The sequence below is a fragment of the Geotrypetes seraphini genome, chromosome 1 (assembly GCF_902459505.1).
Source record: "Geotrypetes seraphini chromosome 1, aGeoSer1.1, whole genome shotgun sequence".
Classification (NCBI taxonomy): Eukaryota; Metazoa; Chordata; class Amphibia; order Gymnophiona; family Dermophiidae; genus Geotrypetes; species Geotrypetes seraphini.
Genome location: NC_047084.1, coordinates 406,274,644 through 406,293,402, shown reverse-complemented (window position 1 = coordinate 406,293,402; position 18,759 = coordinate 406,274,644). Strand labels below are relative to the sequence as shown.

The 18,759-nt window shown below is 49.3% G+C and overlaps 1 protein-coding gene across 1 annotated transcript in view; it reads right to left on the bottom strand.

Annotated features, from left to right (window-relative positions):
- SMU1 (SMU1 DNA replication regulator and spliceosomal factor) overlaps nt 1-18,759 on the bottom strand; it is a 216,462-nt gene that overhangs the window by 121,033 nt on the left and 76,670 nt on the right. The window contains exon 6 of the mRNA XM_033918195.1: nt 9,088-9,207. Coding sequence (XP_033774086.1) covers nt 9,088-9,207 — 120 coding nt within the window. The remainder of the gene's footprint in view (nt 1-9,087; nt 9,208-18,759) is intronic.

Genomic DNA, 18,759 nt, shown 5'->3' with positions numbered 1-18,759 from the left:
GAGACCGTCGAGATGAGACCCCCAAGCGTAGGCAGACGAGTCTGTTGTCAGGACCTTCTGCGCAGGGGGCGCGTGAAACAGAAAACCTCTGGAAAGATTGGAAAAGTGCATCCACCAACGGAGAGATCATTTCAAGGAAGGAGTCACTGCAATCCGGCGCGAGACCAGATCGCGATCCTGCCGCCACTGCGAGGCCAGGGTCCACTGCGGCACACGAAGGTGAAGCCTGGCAAAAGGCATCACATGAACGGTGGAGGCCTTGTGCCCCAGCAGGATCATCATGCTCCTGGCCGAAATGGTCGAAAGAAGATACATCTTCCAGCAAAGTCGGGCTAGGGTCTCCTGACGAGGCCGAGGCAGGAACGAGCGGAGACGAAGTGTATCTAACACCACTCCAATGAACTGGAGAGATTGGGATAGACGTAACTGGGATTTTGGGAAGTTGATCTCGAAACCCAGACGTTGAAGGAACAGAATAGTCTGTTGGATCGCTGAGATAACCTCTAATCGAGACGACGCTTTGATGAGCCATTCGTCGAGGTAAGGGTAAAACCTGAAAACCCTGCATCCGCAGGGCTGTGGCAACCACCACCAGACACTTTGTGAACACCCTTGGGGAAGACGCGAGGCCGAAGGGGAGAACACGGTACTGTAGATGGAGATTCCCCACCTGAAATCTCAAGAAATGGTGAGAGGCCGGATGAAAATTGATGAGCGTATAGGCCTCTTTCAGATCCAGGGAGCATAATCAGTCCCCCTTGTCCATTAGGGGGTACAATGTCAAAAGAGAGAGCATGAGAAATTTGTCTTTGACCAGGCATTTGTTGAGAGCCCTCAGATCAAGAATGGGACACAAGTCCCCAGTTTTCTTGGGAACCAGAAAAAACCACTGGCACACCGGGACCTCCTCAACAGCCTGAAGGCGGAGGAGAGCCTAGGCCTCCTGAAGCAGGAGGGGAAGTTGCAACCCGTCGGAAGGAAACTCCCGTAGGGGCTGAACTGGAGGAACCTGCCGAAAGTGAAGAGAGTACCCCTCCTGAATTATGGTGAGAACCCAGGAGTTGGTGGTTAACAACTCCCACTCACGATAAAAATAATGGAGCCGACCCCAGATGGGCAGGGGGAAGAATGATGGACGAATGACATTAGCGTGCTCCAATGGGAATTGTCAAAAAGATGGTGCTGACTTTGCCGCCGCAGGCGTCTGAGTTTTTGAGGAACGCTGCTGCTGCTGAGGCTGCCGAGGAGGCGGACGAGAGAGAGCCAGGGTGGACTTCTGTGGATAGCGCCGTGGGGGAAGCTTATACTGCTTAGTAGGGAAGGCTTTCACCTTAGGTTGCACCAAGGAGGCAAAGGATCGCTCGTGCTCCGAAATGGGTTTCGTAGCCGCCTCGATCAAGTCATCAAAGAGCTCGTTCCCCACACAGGGTAGATTTGCCAGGCGATCCTGCAAATTGGGTTCATGTCTACAATGCACAGCCAGGTCAAGCGACGCATCGCCACTGCAAAGGCCGTGACCCGTGATGACAGCTCAAAGGCGTCGTACGTGGTCTGTAGCATATAAAGACGGATTTGGGAGAGCGTCTCCAGAAGTTGCCAGAACACTGGTTGATGGCGAGTGGGCAAGTCAGACAGGAAAGACTGCAGGACCTTCAGGCAGTGCTTGAGATAGGAGGTGAAAGTAAAATTATAATTAAGGACACGGTTCATCATCATTTAGTTCTGGTAAAGCAGGAGACCGAATCTGTCCATCGTCCGTCCCTCCCTGCCCGGGGGGACGGCAGCATAGACCCTGAAGGGGTTAGACTTTTTCAGCGAGGATTCCACAACCAGGGACTGATGGGAAAGCTGCGCCTTTTCAAAGCCCTTTCATGGAACCATGCAGTATCTAGATTCCAACTTGGAAGGGATGGCAAAAATGGCATAAGGGGTCTCCAAGTTCCGGAAGAATGTCTGTTTTAGAACTGTTTTAGAGGAAGACGCAAAGACTCTCTAGGAGGATGAGGGAGTTCCAACTCATCCAAGTATTCCTGGGTGTACCGGGATTCAGATTGGAGACCAAGCTGAAGAGCCTTACCCATGTTCAAGACAAACCTCGCAAAGGAAGAGGTCCGAGCAGAAGAACCTCGTGAGGGGAGGAAGACCCAGAGCGTTGAGCCGCCGAAAAGGACGGGGACGCTTCCCTAGAATAGATAGCAGGCATGTCGGAGTCTTGAGAAAAGGACAACGAGGACGTCTTGCTCCGAAGCCCCGGGGAGGTAGAAGAGCACCCATGCTGCAACCAACCGGGGGAAGATCCCGGGGTATGAGGAAGTGGAGAAGAGACAAACTTCCCCGACGGCTTCGAGGGAGGGGTCTTCGACCTCGACCCGCCTCGACCGGGAGAGATCGACATGGAGGGCCGCCTTCGAGAATGAGAGGTGCGTCTCGACTGCACCGAAGCCTCGAGGGGCCTCGAATTCCTCGGGATAGGGGACCTGGCTTGGCGAGTCCCTTGGCCACTTCGAGGGCGGATGCCTTGAAGATGAAGCGACCCTCAGCAGATGCTTCGAACGAGACGCACAGGTCAAAGACCCAAGCCTCGAAGCAGCAGGGGAAGACCCACTAGAAGAGAGCTGGCGAGTCCGACCCCGAGGGGCATCAAACGGATGTTCAGGCTGGCCTGCCGAGAGTAGGGTCGAGGCAAGGGCAAGCTGGCTCAGGGCCGAGGAGGTCTGTGTCTTCAGGATGGCCTTCAGCATGTCCTCGAACATTGGCACTGAGACCATCGGATCAGGTCATACAGGTGCAGCAGTGCGCTCCAATGAGGGCGACCTCGATGAAAAGTATTCCCGTTGAGTGAAGGCACGCTTAGATGGAGGTCTCGTCGGGGCATGGCCCACCGCACCTCCCTGAGACCCCAGAGGAGGCTTCTTTGCTAGCGGACCTGAGGGAGGAAGAGGAGACTTACCCGAGGCCACAGATTTCGTCGGGGTAGCTAACGAGACCTTGGTGGAGGGCAACTTCGACGAGGTCGAGACCAGAATAGAGGCCAAGGTTGCCCTGGTCGAAGGATCCATGGCTCCAAACAGTTTGTGGATACTCGCCCGTCTCCTACGAAGCACCCGTGGCTGAAGGGTAAAATATCCCAGGCAGGATTCAATCCGGTGATCGGCTCCCAGGCACTCAATGCACCAACGGTGGGGATCAGTAATCGAAATAACCTGACTGCACCGAGTAACAGGAGGCTGACGAGAGAGAGCCGGGGTGGACTTCTGTGGATAGCGCCGCGGGGGAAGCTTATACTGCTTAGTAGGGAGGGCTTTCGCCTTAGGTTGCACCAAGGAGGCACCGCCTCCTGTTACTGCGCCAGTAACAGGTCGGGACATAGGGCCAGACCGCTCCCGCAGCAGCGTGAGGCTAGTCGGCCTAATCGGACCCGGGGCCCCGGGTCAACGATGAACACGAGAAAAACTTTGTGGGGTTTTTTTTTTAGGAAAACACACCACACAGCGACTCACCCGAATCTTGAAAACAAAAAACGAAGAAAGCCGCGGAGCAAGAGGCACTCCGATCTCGCAGAGCAGAGGAACACGGCTTCTGGCTCCGCAGAAAACAACGAACTGAGGTCATGCTGAGGAGACGTGTGCCCTGGCTCGGGTGGGAAGGCACATGCACATGCATGGTACACTCGCAAGCTTGAAGATCTTCAAGCAAGTTTGCTTGTGAGAGTGTCCGATCGGAGTTCCATAGATGATGTCACCCACATGTAGAGAATATGCTGCCTGCTTGTCCTGGGATAATTATCTTTGCTACAGTATTCTTAATAGTTACACATTAAGATAATAAAGTTTTCAAGATACCCAAAAAAACAAGGAAGTGCAGTGAACTAAATGTGAGAACATAACTCACTTTTGAAAGTCATCTGGTGTAAAGGATTTCTGATCAAAGAAAATTAAAAAAATAAAATAAAGTAAAAAAAGAAGGCACAGCTTTTAAGAGATAGAAACAACCATGAGAAAATGTTTGTATAAAGGAAGAAATCTAGGCATCATAAAATTATTTGTTTTAAGTTGCCCTTTTCTGGGGCTCCTTGGAGACAGCCTAATGGTTTGTGCAGTGTCCTGAGAACCAGGGATACTGAGTTTGATTCCCACTAGTGCACCTTATGGCTCTGGGCAAGTCACTTTACCATCCATTGACAAGATACAAAATAAGCACCTGTATATAAGATATAAACTGCTCTGACAGTAACCACAGAAAGGCTTGGTTTACGAACATAATTCATTCCGAAACCATGCTTGATCCAAAACAATCGTATATCATAGCAAAATTTCCCCATAAAAAATAATGGAAACTCAGACGATTCATTCCACAACCCAGAATCTTTAATACAAAATACTGTATGTACTCGTATTGCAAGACCTCACTCGTTTAGAACAGTCACTACACTCCCACAGCGTCAGAGAAAGAAGACCCATCGGTTCAGTTGTGATGATGTGACGGGGGTATACTGTATGTACTCGTATTGAAAGACCTCCCTCGTTTAGAACAGTCACTAAACTCCTGCAGAGTCAGAGAGAGAAGACCCATCGGCTCAGTTGTGATGTGTGTATACTGTATGTACTCGTATTGCAAGACTTTGCTCGTTTAGAACAATCACTACACTCCCGCAGCGTCAGAGAGAGAAGACCCATCGGCTCAGTTGTGATGGGGGTATACTGTATGTACTCGTATTTAGAGAATGACACGATGGCTGTTACCTGTGGCTAGCCGCAGATAACCCGCTGAAATGATGGAGGGGGGAAAAGTGCTCACTGCGGGCACAGGTACAAGGCCATCCACTGCCCTGTGGAGTGGTGAATGGCCTTGTCCCCGCAGTTAAGGGAGGGAACGCGCGCGGCCCCCTTCCTACCTACCGAATCAATCTCCCTCCCTACCCCTTACCTTTGCAGCGTTAGTAATGTAACTTGCTCAAAACTGGCCTAGCCTGCCTGCAGTCACGTGTGTTTGGGCGGAAGCTTCTCTTCTGACACAACATCCGGTTGCCTCAGAGGAGAAGCTTCCACCCCCACACACGCGACTGCAGGCAGACTCAGCCGGCTTTGAGCAAGTTACTTTACTAACGCGCCATGAAGGTAAGGGGGAGGGAGGGAGATTCTCAGGCCGCGCAAGGGGTGCTGAAGGACGGTGAGGTGAAATGGGGATTGGGGAAGACAGAGTGGGCAGAAGACCCTGAAGGGAAAAAATGAGGAAGGCAGAGTGGGCAGAAGACGCTGAAGGGAAAAGATGAGGAAGGCAGAGTGGGCAGAAGACGCTGAAGAGAAAAAATGAGGAAGGCAGAGTGGGCAGAAGACGCTGAAGGGAACAAATGAGGAAGGCAGAGTGGGCAGAAGACGATGAAGGGAAAAAATGAGGAAGGCAGCGTGGGCAGAAGACGCTGAAGGGAAATGGGGATTGGGGAAGACAGAGTGGGGAGAAGATGCTGAATGGAAAAAATGAGGAAGGCAGAGTGGGGAGAAGATGCTGAAGGGAAATGGGGATTGGGGAAGACAGAGTGGGCAGAAGACGCCAAAGGGAAATGGGGATTGGGGAAGACAGAGTGGGGAGAAGATGCTGAATGGAAAAAATGAGGAAGGCAGAGTGGGGAGAAGATGCTGAAGGGAAATGGGGATTGGGGAAGACAGAGTGGGCAGAGGACGCTGAAGGGAAATGGGGATTGGGGAAGACAGAGTGGGCAGAAGACCCTGAAGGGAAAAAATGAGGAAGGCAGAGTGGGCAGAAGACGCTGAAGGGAAAAGATGAGGAAGGCAGAGTGGGCAGAAGACGCTGAAGAGAAAAAATGAGGAAGGCAGAGTGGGCAGAAGACGCTGAAGGGAACAAATGAGGAAGGCAGAGTGGGCAGAAGACGATGAAGGGAAAAAATGAGGAAGGCAGCGTGGGCAGAAGACGCTGAAGGGAAATGGGGATTGGGGAAGACAGAGTGGGGAGAAGATGCTGAATGGAAAAAATGAGGAAGGCAGAGTGGGGAGAAGATGCTGAAGGGAAATGGGGATTGGGGAAGACAGAGTGGGCAGAAGACGCCAAAGGGAAATGGGGATTGGGGAAGACAGAGTGGGGAGAAGATGCTGAATGGAAAAAATGAGGAAGGCAGAGTGGGGAGAAGATGCTGAAGGGAAATGGGGATTGGGGAAGACAGAGTGGGCAGAGGACGCTGAAGGGAAATGGGGATTGGGGAAGACAGAGTGGGCAGAAGACCCTGAAGGGAAAAAATGAGGAAGGCAGAGTGGGCAGAAGACGCTGAAGGGAACAAATGAGGAAGGCAGAGTGGGCAGAAGACGCTGAAGGGAACAAATGAGGAAGGCAGAGTGGGCAGAAGACGATGAAGGGAAAAAATGAGGAAGGCAGAGTGGGCAGAAGACACTGAAGGGAAATGGGGATTGGGGAAGACAGAATGGGGATAAGACGCCAAAGGGAAATGGGGATGACAGAGTGGGGAGAAGACGCTGAAAATAAAAAAATAAGGAAGGCAGAGTGGGGAGAAGATGCTGAAAGGAAAAAATGAGAAAGGCAGAGTGTGCAGAAGACGCTGAAGGGAAATGGGGATTGGGGAAGACAGAATGGGGATAAGACGCCAAAGGGAAATGGGGATGACAGAGTGGGGAGAAGACGCTGAAAATAAAAAAATAAGGAAGGCAGAGTGGGGAGAAGATGCTGAAAGGAAAAAATGAGGAAGGCAGAGTGGGGAGAAGATGCTGAAGGGAAATGGGGATTGGGGAAGACAGAGTGCAGAAGATGCTGAAAGGAAAAAATGAGGAAGGCAGAGTGGGGAGAAGATGCTGAAGGGAAATGGGGAAGGCAGAGTGGGGAGAAGACGCCAAAGGGAAAAAATGAGGAAGGCAGAGTGGGCAGAAGACGCTGAAGGGAAAAAATGAAGAAGGCAGAGTGGGCAGAAGACGCTGAAGGGAAATGGGGATTGGGGAAGACAGAATGGGGAGAAGACGCCAAAGGGAAATGGGGATGACAGAGTGGGGAGAAGACGCTGAAAGGAAAAAATGAGGAAGGCAGAGTGGGGAGAAGACGTTGAAGGGAAATGGGGATTGGGGAAGACAGAGTGGGCAGAAGACGCTGAAGGGAAAAAATGAGGAAGCAGAGTGGGCAGAAGACACTGAAGGGAAATGGGGATTGGGGAAGACAGAATGGGGAGAAGATGCTGAAGGAAAATGGGGAAGGCAAAGTGGGGACAAGACGCCGAAGGGAAAAAATGAGGAAGGCAGAGTGGGCAATTGACGCTGAAGGGAAATGGGGATTGAGGAAGGGAAATGGGGATTGAGGAAGGCAGAGTGGGCAGAAGACGCTGAAGGGAAAAAATGAGGAAGTCAGAGTGGGCAGAAGACGCTGAAGGGAAATGGGGATTGGGGAAGGCAGAGTGGGCAGAAGACGCTGAAGGGAAAAAATGAGGAAGGCAGAGTGGGCAGAAGACGCTGAAGGGAAAAAATGAGGAAGGCAGAGTGGGCAGAAGACGCTGAAGGGAAAAAATGAGGAAGGCAGAGTGGGCAGAAGACGCTGAAGGGAAAAAATGAGGAAGGCAGAGTGGGCAGAAGACGCTGAAGGGAAAAAATGAGGAAGGCAGAGTGGGCAGAAGACGCTGAAGGGAAAAAATGAGGAAGGCAGAGTGGGCAGAAGACGCTGAAGGGAAAAAATGAGGAAGGCAGAGTGGGCAGAAGACGCTGAAGGGAAAAAATGAGGAAGGCAGAGTGGGCAGAAGACGCTGAAGGGAAAAAATGAGGAAGGTAGAGTGGACAGAAGACGCTGAAGGGAAAAAATGAGGAAGGTAGAGTGGACAGAAGACGCTGAAGGGAAATGGGGTTTGGGGAAGACAGAATGGGGAGAAGACGCCAAAGGGAAATGGGGATGACAGAGTGGGGAGAAGGCGCTGAAGGGAAATGGGGATGACAGAGTCAGGAGAAGACGCTGAAGGGAAATGATGAAGACAGAGTGGGGAGAAGACGCAGAAGGGAAATGGGGAAGACAGAGTAGGGAGAAGACGCTGAAGGGAAATGAGGAACAGAGAGTTGGGAGAAGACGCTGAAGGAAAATGGTGAACAGAGAGTGGGGAGATGCTGGAAGGGAAGAAGACAGAGATGCCAGTCTATGGGGGAGCGGAGGGAAGAAGATGAGTGCCAGACCAACTGGTGGGGGGTGAAGGGAGAGGCACAGTAACAGAGCAAATGGAAGATGCTGAGAGAAGGCAGACAGTGGATGGAAGAAATTGAATGAGAAGATGAGGAAAGCAGAAACCAGACAACAAAAGAAGAAAAAAAAAATTCTATTTATTTCCTTTTTTTTTTGCTTTAGGATAAAGTAGTATAATAATTGTATTGATAAAAATTTATAAACAAAGCCCTGCCAGCTGAACATCTCTTTCTCTATTTCAGCAGCCAGAACTTTGATTTGCAGTACTGAGGCTTGTATTGATGCTACGGGGATACTAGTCGTGGGGACCCTAGTCGCAGGGACAGTGGTCGCACGGATGGGGCAGGGATAGTGGTCGTGGGGACGGGATGGAGACAGTGGTCGCGGGAACGAGGCGGTGACAGGGATGATGGTCACGGGGATGGGGCGGTGACGGAGACAAATTTTTTTCTCGTGTCATTCTCTACTCATATTGCAAGACCTCGCTAGTTTAGAACAGTCACTACACTCCCGCAGCATCAGAGAGAGAAGAACCATTGGTTCAGTTGTGATGATGTGACGTGGTATACTGTATGTACTCATATTGGAAGACTTTGCTCGTTTAGAACAGTCACTATACTCTTGCAGTGTCGGAGAGAGAACCATCGGCTCAATTGTGATGTGTATATACTGTATGTACTTGAATTGCAAAACATTGCTTGTATAGTAAGTTAAAATTTAATAAAATGTTTTGCTTGTCTTACAAAACACTTGCAAACCAAGTTACTTACAATCCAAGGTTTTACTGTATACCAAATCCCATTCCCTCTCCCTTCCCTTACCCAAATGACATCAAAAATACTACCCTATCAATCTCAGATTTCAAGATCTTTAAGAGTAGTGAAATTTCAGTAATTTGCCCATTAGACTCACCTTCCTGATCTTGCCTGTAGTGAAGTTCCAGACCTCAATAAATCCATCTACTGAACCAGTGACCAGATATTGGCCATCAGGAGAAAACCGAGCACATTCCACATGTGATTTCTGGCCAAACTGTTGCACATTTAGAAACAGAAAAAGCAGACATTTATGAAACTTTGCTTATTGTTCAGCATCCTTCAGCCAAATGATTTTCTGGTTACTGAGTTACAACGAAAGATTAGGTTACTTACTTCTGCTAATCTTCTTTCTTGTAAATATCCTCTGGAATTTACACCTTAGAGTCATTTATCTTTTCCAGCCTGGAAACTGTAGGGAACTTGAAACCAATTTCTAGCCCTTCCCTCTGTGTGCATCTGCTGTTACTTACCCCAGGATATTCAGTCAGTACACAAGCTAGAGATCTACAACACAAAATAGGAAACTAAAGAAGAGAGGGGGTGCGGTGAACTCCTACTACACACATCAAATCTGCTCATGAACAAGTGAAAACAAATAGAGCCCTATGGCCAAACTTTGGATAATAACAATTTGAACAATAAACCAATTGAAAACAGCATAAATTTGGTTAAAGGAGACACAGCCTGAGGTTTAGAAGGGGGCAACCACCCGGGGACCCCCAATCCTTACATAAAGAAACAAGAATGGAATTTCTTAGTGAGGCTGGTCAAAGGCAACCTGCAAATTGGACAGACAAGTCTGGGCGGGTGTGTAGATTCCAGAAGATATTTACAAGAAAGAAGATTAGCAGAGATAAGTAACCTAATCTTTCATTCTTGTACAATAACCTCTGGAATCTACACTGTAGGGACATATCAAAGCAGTCCCAGCATATCAGAGGAGCCCGATGAGCTCACCGCCAGGACTTAAGCCCCAAAAGATGCATATTACTTTGCTGCCACATCCAGCCAGAACTTAGTGAAAGTATGCAGAAAGGCCCAAATGGCCGCCCTACAGATCCTAAGAGGAAGCCATTCCTCTGGTAGAATGAGCCCTCACCCCATGGGGAGGCTTCTTCCCTGTCAACACATAGGCAGCTGAAATAGCCGCATGGATCCATCAAGAGATTGCAGTCGTAGAAGCAGATCTGCCTCATCGGGCAGGACCCACCAGCACAAAAAGATGGTCCGAGAGACAAATAATAATAATAATTTTATTCTTATATACCGCCATGCCCATCGAGTTCTAGGCGGTTCACAACAATTACATTAGGATCCGCATTGACATGCCGATTTACAAACAGTGTATTGGATTTACAACACCTTCCGCCGAACATGGCTGAAAAAGCGGAAGAGGGAAGGAGAGAAGGAGGAAAGCGGTCAATAGGGGGGGGGCAGGGCCGAACGGGCTGATTTACCACAATTTATTGGATTTACAACAACTTTAGCCGAGCTTGGCTGATGAGGAAGGAGGCAGAAGTCAGCGATCAATAAAGGGGGGGAAAAGGGTCGAACGTGTGGCCGGGTGATTACGGGGAGGGGGGCGTTACGGGGCTTGTTTGTTGAATAGATAAGTTTTGAGTTGGCCTCCAGGTATCTCAGAAGGAGATGCCTCACGTCCAGAGACTGCAAAACACGGTCCTTGGACTTAGAGCCTGAAGGAACAGAGGCGGGCAGGCAAACTTTCTGATGGACATGGAAAGCTGAGACCACTTTCGGATGAAAGGAAGGAACCATCCTCAAGAGGACTGCAGGATTGGCAATACGAAGAAAGGGATCTCTGCACGAAAGTGCTTGTAGTTCTAAAACTCTATGGGCTGAAGTGATGGCCACAAGGAAAACAGTCTTGATGGTAAGAACCTTCAGAGAGATATGATTCTAGGGCTCGTAAAGCGGATGAGCCAGCCAGTGGAGAACCAGTTTCAAATTCCAAGTTGGATAAGGCAGACGCAAAGGAGGCCGCAGCCTCCCCGCCCCTCGTAAGAAGCGGGTCACGTCCGGGTGAAATGCAAGCGAACCCCTGAGAGAAGTGGGCCCAAACAAGTGAGGCCCGCAATCTGAATACAGAGCAACGATACCGCAAGTTCCTTTCGAAGGCCTGCTTGCAAGAAATCCAGAACCTTGCACCACAGAAGGAGTCGAGAGATCCATCGGAGCCTTCTCAAACCAAGCCTGAAAGCACCTCCAGGCTTTCGCAGTTTGCCCTGAGAGAGGGGCAGACAGGCAGGAGAGAGTTGGGCAGGAAGAGGGGGCAGGAGAGAGTCAGGGAGGGAAAAGAGGAGAGAAGAGAAAGCAGCAGAAATTGAGGGGCAGCGGCAAGAGGTAGCTCCGCCCACCCCCTCCGACGTCATCTGCAACTGATCCGGAGCTCCCCTTAACAGGGGCAAGGCCAGCGGTGCTCAGCCATTTGGCGCGCGTTAAAGGCAAGCATTGAAGGCACTCGCCTTAACAAGGGACAAGTCACTGCATTGAAGAAATACCAGGGAAGGACACCTACACAGGCAAGAACCACAAGGGCAAAAGGACAGACACAAACAGCAGATAACTAAACACAGCAGTTGCAGAGGACAAACACAAAGAGCAGATAACTAAACACAGCAGTTGCAGAGGACAAACACAAAGAGCAAATAACTAAACACATCAGTTGCAGAGGACAAACATAAAGAGCAAATAACTATACACAGCAGTTGCAGACAAACACAAAGAGAAAATAACTAAACACAGCAGTTGCAGAGGACAAACCCAAAGAGCAAATAACTAAACACAGGAGTTGCAGAGGACAAACACAAAGAGCAAATAACTAAACACAGCAGATGCAAAGGACAAACACAAAAGAAACAGGGGTAGTAGGTATATAATTAGGAGAGGGACTGAACAGTAACAGCGTCAAGGACGCTACACAGATTCCTACACAAGGAGAAGCCACTTCAGACAACACTGAGACATAACTCACATGCAGCGGGAGAAGGCATATAGGGAAGAACAAGAAGCATAGAGGACCTGGGAAACAAGGGGAAGCCACTTCAGACAACAGACTGGCAAGAAGACAGCAATGGAAGCAGAAGATAGAAGCAGGATGTTGAGCTACCCAGTTTTCTGCACCATTTGTCATATGTATGACTACCTCCCCTCTGGGAGGCAGTCTTATATATGCACTTGATGCAAGGAACTGGAGGGCCTGAAGAAGCAAGTCAGACTACAAGGAGACAGAGTACTAGAACTAGAAGCACTTTGAGCAGTTGAGGAGGAGATCAGAGAGGCAGAAAACTTCATGAAAGAGAGGAACATTGAGAAGAAGTCAGGGAGTTAGAGAAGTTCATCGAGGAGGCATAACAGAGAGGCCATGGAAAATCACCAACAACAGAGGAACTGCCAAGATACACCTACAGTGAGTTAGGACCACCTGGAGGACAATCACAAGAAAGGAATAGATGACACAGCAGCAGGACCTGGAAATAGAGGAGGGAACCCACAGGAAGATGAGTCCAGTGCAAGCCAACGCCGGCATGAGGAAAGATGGAAGTGCATTGAGGACACGGACCTGCGGCTAGAGATATGGACGTACACCGAGGACACAGACCTGCAGCTAGAGAGACAAGGGAAGATAGAGGAGACAGCAATTGTCGTGGGTTACTCCCATCATCTCACAAGTCGACAGCCACATAGTGGAAGGAAGAATGGATCAGCTGGTGACCTGCCTACCAGGAGCCAAGGTGGAGGATATAATGAGCCACATCGACAGGATCATCAACAGTGCAGAAGGGGGAGATATGGCGGTGGTGATCCATGTTGGGACAAATGGCGTGAGCAACAGGAACTACAGCAGGGAAACACTGAAAGACCAGTCCCGGATTCTAGGAAGGAAGCTGAATATCAGAAAGCCGAAGGTAGCATTCTCAGAGATCTTGCCGGTATCCAGGGACGACGGGATGAGGCAGATGGAACTGCAAGCAGTCAACGTATGGATGAGACTTTGGTGTGAGGAAGAAGGATTCCACTTCATGCACAACTGGACGACATTCTGGGGGAAGAGCAAGCTATACAGGAAGGATGGACTCCACCTCAGCGGAGATGGAATGAGGCTACTTGCATGCAACATCAAGCGAGAAATTGAGAAGTTTTTAAACTAAGAAGGGGAAAGCCGACAGTCGACCAAGAGTCGATGGTTCAGGAAACGGTATACTTAGATGATACTGTGCAAGAAGATTGCAGGGAAGACACACCAGATCATAGGCAAGATAGAAATCCCAATGGATTGAAAGGGACAGAAGCGAAGGAGAAAGGAGGAAGAAAGTGCAGGAAAGTAACAGGCTGCAAACTTAAGTGTATGTACACAAACGCAAGGAACCTAAGGAATAAAATGGGGGACTTGGAAGCTATGGCACAAAAAGATAACCTAGACATCATCGACATCAAGGAAACATGGTGGAACGAGAACAACATCTGGAACACTGTACTACCAGGATACAAGCTATTCCACAGAGACAGAGTAGAGTAAAAAGGTGAGGGTATTGCCCTATACATAAAATAGGGAATTGAGTCTACCAGAGAGAACCCGTCAGAAATGAACAATAAAGGTAGAGTCTCTATGGGCTAAAATACCGGGAACAAATTGAACGGATACGAAAATCGGCACCTATTACCAACCTCCAGGGCAGACCGAAGAGACTGATGGAGAATGACAGATGAGATTAAACATGAATGCAAGGGAGGCAACACGGTTATCATGGGCGACTTTAATTATCCGGGGATAGATTGGAACCTATGCAACACCAGCTGCAGTAGGGAGACCATGTTCCTGGATGCTGTAGGCGATTGCTTCCTGGAACAACTTGTCCTGGAAAATACGAGAGGAAATGCAATTCTGGACCTAATTCTAAATGGACTACGAAGACCGGTACAAGGTATAGAAGTAGAAGGGATGCTGGGGGAACAGAGATCACAAAATGATCCACTTCAACCTAGACACAGGAACAAAAAAATCAATCCAGAACGACAGCCACGGCACTGAACTTCCGAAAAGGGAACTACGAAGGGATGAGAGTCATGATGAGGAAGAAGAATAGGAAGAGGATAAGCACTGTAAATATGCTAGAGCAAGCATGGTCCCTTTTTAAGGACACAGTCACCGAGGCGCAAAATCTATATATACCGCGTATCAAGGGTTCCAAGAGGAAAAAGAACAAGGAACCGGCATGGATCACTGTAGGGGTGAAGGAAGCGATCAGAGACAAGAAGATTCCATCTAAGGAATGGAAAAGGACAAAAACGGACAAAAACTGGAAAAAGCACAAACATCAAAGCAAGTGCCATAAGGCGCTCAGAGGGGCCAAAAGAGACTACGAGGAAAAATTAGCCAAGGAGGCAAAAAATTTCAAGCTGTTCTTTCCATATATTAAGGGGAAACGACCCACCAAGGAAGAAGTGGGGCCTTTAGATGACCATGGAATAAATGGATTACTAAAAGAGGACAAAGTCATCGCTGATAAACTGAACACATTTTTTGCGTCTGTATTTAATGAAGAGGATATGTCCAATATACCAGAAGCCAACAGGCTATACACAGGAAATGAAGACAGGAAACTCACAGGGTCAACGGTCAATCTAGAAGAGGTATGCAGACAGATTGATAGACTTAAAAACGATAAATCCCCGGGACTGGACAGCATCCACCCGAGTGTAATCAAGGAATTGAGAGTGGTTATAGCTGAACTGCTTCAACTAATAGCCAATCTGTCGATCAAATCATGATTTAGAAAGACTGAAAAGTGGACAATGTTACGCCGATCTTCAAGAAAGGTTCGAAGGGAGATCTGGCAAACTATAGATCAGCGAGTCTGACTTCGGTACCGGGAAAGATGATAGAGGCGCTGATTAAGGACCACATCATCTAGCACCTTGACGGACACAAACTGATGAGGATCAGCCAGCACGGCTTCAGCAAAAGAAGATCTTGCTTGACAAACTTACTGCACTTCCTCGAAGGAATAAATAGGCAGATTTTCAGAAGGCGTTTGACAAGGTCCCGCATGAATGTCTACTTCGAAAAATTGTGAGCCATGTAATCGAGGGTGGGTGATATAACTCACGTGGATTAAAAACTGGTCGGCGGATAAGAAATAAGAGAGTAGGGGTGAATGGACAATACTCAGACTGTAAAAGCGTCACTAGTGGAGTGCCGCAGGATTCAGTGCTCGGGCCCATGCTCTTCAACATATTTATAAACGACCTAGAAATTGGCAAGACGAGTGAGGTGATTAAATTTGTAGACAATACAAAGTTATTCAGAGTAGTGAGGACACAGAAGGATTGCGAAGACCTACGACGAGACATAAACACACTCGAGGAATGGGCTGCGAAATGGCAAATGAGGTTCAACGTCGATAAGTGCAAGGTGATGCATGTCTGTAACAAAAATCATAAGCACGAATAAAGGATGTCCGGAGCTATACTCCGAGAGAGCCTCCAGGAAAGAGACTTGGGAGTACTTTGTAGACAAGTCAATGAAACCGTCCGCGCAATGCGCGGCGGAGAAGAGGGCTAACAGAATGCTAGGAATGATTAAGAAGGGGATCATAAACAGATCTGAAAAGGTTATCATGCCATTGTACCGGGCCATGGTATGCCCCCAGCTGGAATACTACGTCCAACACTAGTCGCCATACATGAAAAAAGACATAGTACTACTCGAAAGAATCCAGAGAAGAGCAACAAAAGTGGTCAAGGGGCTGGAGGAGTTGCCGTACAATGAAAGGCTAGAGAAACTTGTCCTCTTCTCCCTTGAAAAGAGGAGACTGAGAGGGGACATCATCGAAACATTCAAGATATTGAAGGGAATTGACTTAGTAGAGAAAGAGAGATTGTTCACCCTCTCCAAGGTGAAGAGAACGAGAGGGCACTCGCTAAAGTTAAAAGGAAATAGATTCTGTACAAATGTAAGGAAATTCTTCTTTACCCAAAGAGTGGTAGAAATCTGGAACGCTCTTACAGAGGCTGTTATAGGGGAAAGCATCCTTCAGGAATTCAAGAAAAGATTGGATAAGTACCTGCTGGAACAAAACATACACAGGTAAGGTTAGATTCAAATAGGGCACTGGTCCTTGATCTAAGGGCCGCCGCCTGAGCGTTCTGCTAGGCACGATGGACAACTGGTCTGACCCAGTAGCGGCAAATCTTATGATCTTATGTTCTCATACAGTGGATTTCCATTTACTCTGCAGGAATATAGCGATGACCACAGAATAGCCCTTTGCTATCAAAGCTGTGCACTCAAGAGCCAAGCCGTAAGATCAAAGCGGTCCAGATTGCGAAGTGCCAGGGGATCCTGCATGAGCAGCCGTGGATGGCATGGAAAGCACAGACCGCTCCCCATGCTCAACTGCACAAGGTCTGCGTACCACGGTCTCCTGGGCCAGGATCACCTGGCCCTCGTGCAATGACACTTGGCATAGAACGCACCCTATCATGGGCCACGGGGGAAGTCTTTGTGGCCAAGGTTGCACCAGGGTGTCCAAACCTTTGCTGCCGATCTCTCAGCGGAAGCTGAAGAACCTGGCTGCCTTCTTGTTCTTGGGAGAAGCATTATATCAAAGGAAAGATGTCCCCACCACCAGACTAGGGGCCCCGAACGCTATCCTGGATAGGGATCATTCTCCCAAGTCCAGAATCTGCTGACTGAGAAAGTCTGCCTGGATGTTGTCTACGCCTGCCACTTGAGCTGTGTACAAGGCCACCAGATGCTTTTCCACCCAGGAATATAGCATCCGAGCTTTCAGGTACAGCAAGGGACTCTACGTGCCTCCCTGGCGGTTGATGTAGGTGACTGCCATCGCATTGTCAGAGAACACTCGAACAGCTCTCTGATGGAGACACTCCTGAATAAAGTGTAACAATGCCAGCCGAATCGCTCACAACTCCAGGTGATTGATCGACCATCTGCTCTCCAGAGCAGACCACCGGCCTTGAGCCGGGACAGATCCGAACACTGCCCCCTATCCGGACAGACTCGTGTCCTTGGTTAGCGGCACCCAGTACAAGACTCTCAGAGGGAGCCCTCTGTTCAGATTCAATTGGATTCAGCCACCAGCGCATGCTGCTGCGGGCTGTAGCCTTCCAAGGCAGAGACATACCTAGCGGAACCCCCAACTTGAATGGAACTCCGCAACTTGAGCTTCCTGGGATCCGGGAGGAACACCTGGTTCCTGGCCGTGAAACCTGACACCCAGGTGCATCAGTTTGAGGTGGCTCTTCTTCATGTTGATCACCCAGCCAAGACGCTCCAGCAGGTGTACCTCTTGTTGAACTGCCCTGCGGTCCTACGCTAGTGAGGGGGCTCTGATCAGCCACTCATCCAGGTTTGGATGGACTAGTACACCCTGCGACCACAAGTGAGGAGCAACAACCACCATGATCTTAGTGAAGGCTCTGGGCTCCAAGGCAAGGCTGAAAGGCAGAGCTGCAAATTGGAAATGCTACCCCAGCACATGGAAACGTAGGAACCCCCTGTGTTCCGGAAAGACTGGGATGTGGAGGTACGTTTCCATGAGATCCAAGGAAGCCAAGAACTCCCCGCATGTCACTGCTGCAATCACCGAACACACTGTCTCCATCGGGGAATGCGTAACTCGCAAGAATGCATTCACTGCCTTCAGATCCAGAATAGGTCTCCAATCTTCGGAGCCTTTCTTTGGCACGATAAAGTATATTGAGTATCTCCCTAAGCCCAAGTCTTTTTTTGGAATGGGCTTTATTGCTGCAAGGTCTAGCAGCCTTCGAACAGAGGCCCGCACCGGACTTTTTTTTTTTCCTGGAAGTCCTGTGGGAGAAGCCATGAAGAAATCTGACGGAGGTTGGTAAAACTACAGCCTGAGACCCTTTCGGAGAACTTTGAGTACCCACTGGTCTAAAGTTACCCTCTGCCACTCCGGGAGGTAGGCCGAAAGACGGCCCCCGACTCGAGGGAGAGGAGCCAGAGGCCTGGCAGCAGAACTTCTGCTTAGAGGGGGCAGGAGGAAGATAGTTGGAGAATTGTTGATGGGACGGTCCACCGAAGCGAGGTCTGGATGGAGCTCTGAAGCGTTGTCCTGTCACTGGGGGCCCAGCGTACTGAGGGTGCCAGTAGAGATGAAAATTTGGCCGTCCCAAACCCCACCTTGGGCGAGGCTTAAACCTGGGAAGCACCTCAAGCGTACAGTCCTGAACATTGGCCATGAGATCAACCAGTCCTTGGCCAAATAAGAGCAAACCTTTAAAAGGCAGCCTGCTTAGCATAGCCTTGGAAGAAGAATCACTGGACTACTGACGAATCTACAGCATATGCCACACAGATAATCAATAAGCACCAAGCTTAGCAAAAAACTTTCAACATGTCACACAAAGGGCATCCGCCAGATAATTCACCCCAGAAACTAGAAAATCCAGGTCCCGAAGAACAACCTCCTCAGGCTCTGGGCGCAGTTTGGTGTGTCATGCCCGGGCAACAAAGGAGGTGGCCGCAGTAGCTCTCATTCCTGCCGCTGCAGAATCAAAAAGGCAGTTGAAAACAAAATCCACTCACATGTCCTGATCATCCTTCAGGAGATCCCCTCCATCCGAGGGTAAGGAAGTGCACTCAGTGACTTGTGCTACAGCCGAATCTACCTCTGGTGGGGCCAATTGTTTGGCAAATTCCAGATCCATGGGATACAAACGCACCATGGTCCTGGCACATTTAAGGGGACCCTCCAGG